The sequence below is a fragment of the Metarhizium acridum genome (assembly GCF_019434415.1).
Source record: "Metarhizium acridum strain ARSEF 324 chromosome Unknown scaffold_276, whole genome shotgun sequence".
Classification (NCBI taxonomy): domain Eukaryota; kingdom Fungi; phylum Ascomycota; class Sordariomycetes; order Hypocreales; family Clavicipitaceae; genus Metarhizium; species Metarhizium acridum.
Genome location: NW_027094025.1, coordinates 1425034 through 1428415, shown reverse-complemented (window position 1 = coordinate 1428415; position 3382 = coordinate 1425034). Strand labels below are relative to the sequence as shown.

The 3382-nt window shown below is 49.0% G+C and overlaps 1 protein-coding gene across 1 annotated transcript; it reads left to right on the top strand.

Moving 5' to 3' along the window:
- Positions 1-816: 816 nt before the first annotated feature.
- J3458_013437 (uncharacterized protein) lies at positions 817-1713 on the top strand (the record flags this gene model as incomplete). Its single annotated transcript, XM_007812150.2, has 1 exon — positions 817-1713. One exon carries the CDS (start codon positions 817-819, stop codon positions 1711-1713), a length of 897 nt encoding a protein of 298 aa, XP_007810341.2.
- Between the last annotated feature and the right edge of the window lie 1669 nt (positions 1714-3382).

The following is a 3382-nucleotide window of genomic DNA, read 5'->3' as shown; positions in this document are numbered from 1 at the left end:
CTGGAGGTCGGATCATCGACGTCGTACGTGGCACTCAGCAATAAAATTACGGACCTGTTGACACTGAACAGGCTGCAGCGCATTGCCCACCTAATGGTAATGGAGGCCCTCGATGCAAAGCAATGCAGCGAGGAGGGGAATGACCCGAGGGTTAACTTCTTTATAAAAGGCATAGTGTCTCTACCGTGGCTCCTCATCAATCTATCATTCTTAAGCATTCCGTTTCATAACTTAAGTATCGCCTTGTCCACTTGCAATACAAGGTCAGTTCGCCTTTCTGTTACTCAACGATGATATTGCGCTAAGATAGTTGAGGAGATGTGCCAAGAAATCATTCACAACCGGAAATACGTGTGTAGACATGCCGTGGATGAACCATCGAGCATTCTTCCGTATCAAGGCTGTAACAACTGTGGGGGTAGTGATGAGGACGGCTTATGAGGGCAGAAGCACGATCCGCAAGCCATGCGATGATTGTATCGATTCCGGCGCGTACTTGTTCCATGAAGGGAGGTGGCAGTCAAGAGAGGCTGTGGAGGCTGCAATTCGAGCGGCTCAAACTTGACTCAGGCTTAAGTAGTCTATAAACAACGAGGTACATAGTATCCGTACAGTAGGTACTTAGCAGTTGGCACCTATTTATCTAGGTAGCCCTTATTATGAACGGGTGTCTCACCATTTGCAAATGACTGCCTTGTATTGACAACAGGTAACTAGTAGTGTTGATTAGTCAGGTGAACTCAAAATAAATAGCTGTCACCCCACTGACCCAGAAGCCGTTACATGTCCTGAATCTATCGCCCCATAATCACCACCATGCCAGAAAGACTGGATCAAGTTTTTCCCCGGTCGTTGTTCAACAAATTTGAATTCATCTCCGGCGGCGCTACGGGATGGGTTTTCGAAGTGGCGCCTGGTATCGCCCTCAAATTTCTCTGCCCAGGCCGTGAGGAAGAGTTCCGCCGCGAGAACGAAACCTACGCGCTGATCGAGCGGAGCGACCCTCCCCCGCCGCCGCACTTCATCCAGAGCTTTCTCCGGCTCCCCTACGCACACTTTATGCAATTAATGCCCGACAGCCTCGACTCTCGCCTGCGAGCCAACCGACGCCAAGACCCCAAGACTCTTGAGTGCTTCGAAGTCTTACGCCTGGAGCCGACGGCCAAGATTGAGCAGTGGGCCGCGGAGCTGTCCAGCGCGCTCGCCTGGCTGGAGTCCATTGAGCTGGTCCAGGGGGACCTGCGCCCGTCAAACCTCCTCCTCGACAGCGAGGATCATATGAAGCTGGTGGACTTCGACAGCTGCGCCAAGATTGGAGACTTGGATCCCGGACTTCCTCCGCCATGGTCCTCTCCTAATCACCATCTTTATGGGGCCGAGACTGAGCAGTTTGGGTTCGGCTCGATCCTCTACAACATGACGCACGGCCTCGAGCCGTACGAGGATAATGGCCCAGAGACTGTGGAGCTCTTCCGTACTGGGGTGTTTCCGGAACTGATGTCTGACTCCCAGCTGGATGTGTTGACATTGCGCTGTTGGAGGAGTGAATTTGCGACCTTGGCCGATCTGGCTGAGTATTGCGCGACGCTTAATGGTGCAAAGTTGGCCGCAACAACTAACGCGATTAATACTGAGTATATTGCAAGAATGAAGACAACGTGTGAAGAACTACTACGTACTAAATTAGCAGACTTAGATAGAGAATTACCTTAGAAAGATAATGTAAAAAGGCTCGTACTATCAGTGTATCAGAATACATTTATTTCGTTATAGCTACTATACTTATATGCATATATAGGTTATTGAGAACTCATAGATGTACGAGCGGTACAGTACTGTATGTATTATGGAGATATAAATTTACGTCTTTGACAATCTTTTCCCTTGCCACACATATTGCATCAAGTTGTGCAATTTGGCGCGTCGCTTGAGAAAACCTTCAGTGAGGAGCTAGCTCGGCAGGGCTGGCTTTGTTGGCACAGCACTGGTTTCCCCACAGCTTTCCTGCGTGGTTGTGTCCAGAAAAATTGGTTGTCTAGAGAGACTATAGACGCCATCGTGAGACACCAAATGTCGGCAGAATAAAATGCAGGCAAATTAAGACTCTTAACGAAGTGACAAGATGGATAGATTTTTTGATCATTTAAGGCAGTAATATATTAATCGTATGGTAGAGTATTTAAGAGAATAAGTTTTACAGACTAAATGCCGCTATGAACTGCAGCCAGCCATTTTATACTCGTTTCCAACCCGAGCTAGTCCTAGGCAATGCATTCTATCCATGCATTCCCCACCAGTCCAAAAATACAGCAAACCAACACTCTACCTCCCAGCAATACTATAGCACTTCAAACGCGGACATTCGTATCACGATTTCTGTCTCGGGAAACTTCCGACTGCTAGACCAGCGTAATTTTTTAATTCGCTGGAGCCGTCCGCGGATCTTAGCCGTATTCGTGAGAGAATGCATCAATACCCCCGGCAAAAAGTGTATAAATCATCGCGTCGAGTTGAGAAACTGCAACATGGCCGCCATCGTAGGATAACGCCTGTAGCGCCGATGAAGGAGTAAACGGAAATTACATTACAAAATACACGCAGGTGGGATGGTAGTCAGGTTATTAACTTCCTGCAAAGTGGGAGTCAGACTGCTGTTGGCAGCCATCAAGTTTCTGCTACTGCAACGGCCTTGGCTAACTCCCTTAGAAGAGACAGCCGAATGGCCGTCATAACCAGTTCATTTGTCCATTTCAATTTGAAAATGTGAATTTTGGCGAAGAATGGTGGATGGGTCAGAGAACTTAAACTGGGGGGCTACCGGCGGAACCAGTGGCTGGAACGTAGGCCGAGAAAGAAAGGGGCTCGGCAATATCCCGTCAATTCGACTTGTTGGCCGTGCGTTGGCACGCAAGTAGAAAGCAACGGCGCAAAAGGGTCAGAATGACAGGGAGGAGGGGGTGAAGGGTTAGTCAAGTTGAGGACGACGAGGAGAGGTGAGCGAAGGACGGAGAGGGGTTCTTTATCTCCTTGACTGCCAAAGTGTAACCACCTCAATCTCGCTTACAGGCCGCCAATAGGAAACACCAAAAATGACGCAACTCAATCACTGGTACACAGATATACATGATAAGTCCATATAAATACAAGTCACTTTGAGTGCCAAATATTCCAACATTTGTCAATCACAATGGTTTACCAATCACGGTGGCTGTGGAATGTGAGCCAGGGGACATCCTGCTACCCAGTCGCATCTGAGTCGAGCAAAGGTCCAGTGGCTGCACTGTGTCGTGACCCTTAAGGTACCGCGCACTGTCCGGCTTTAACCACGTCAATTCAGGGCCAGCCTGCCCAGCAACCAACGCGTCGCGACACGACCGCCCGC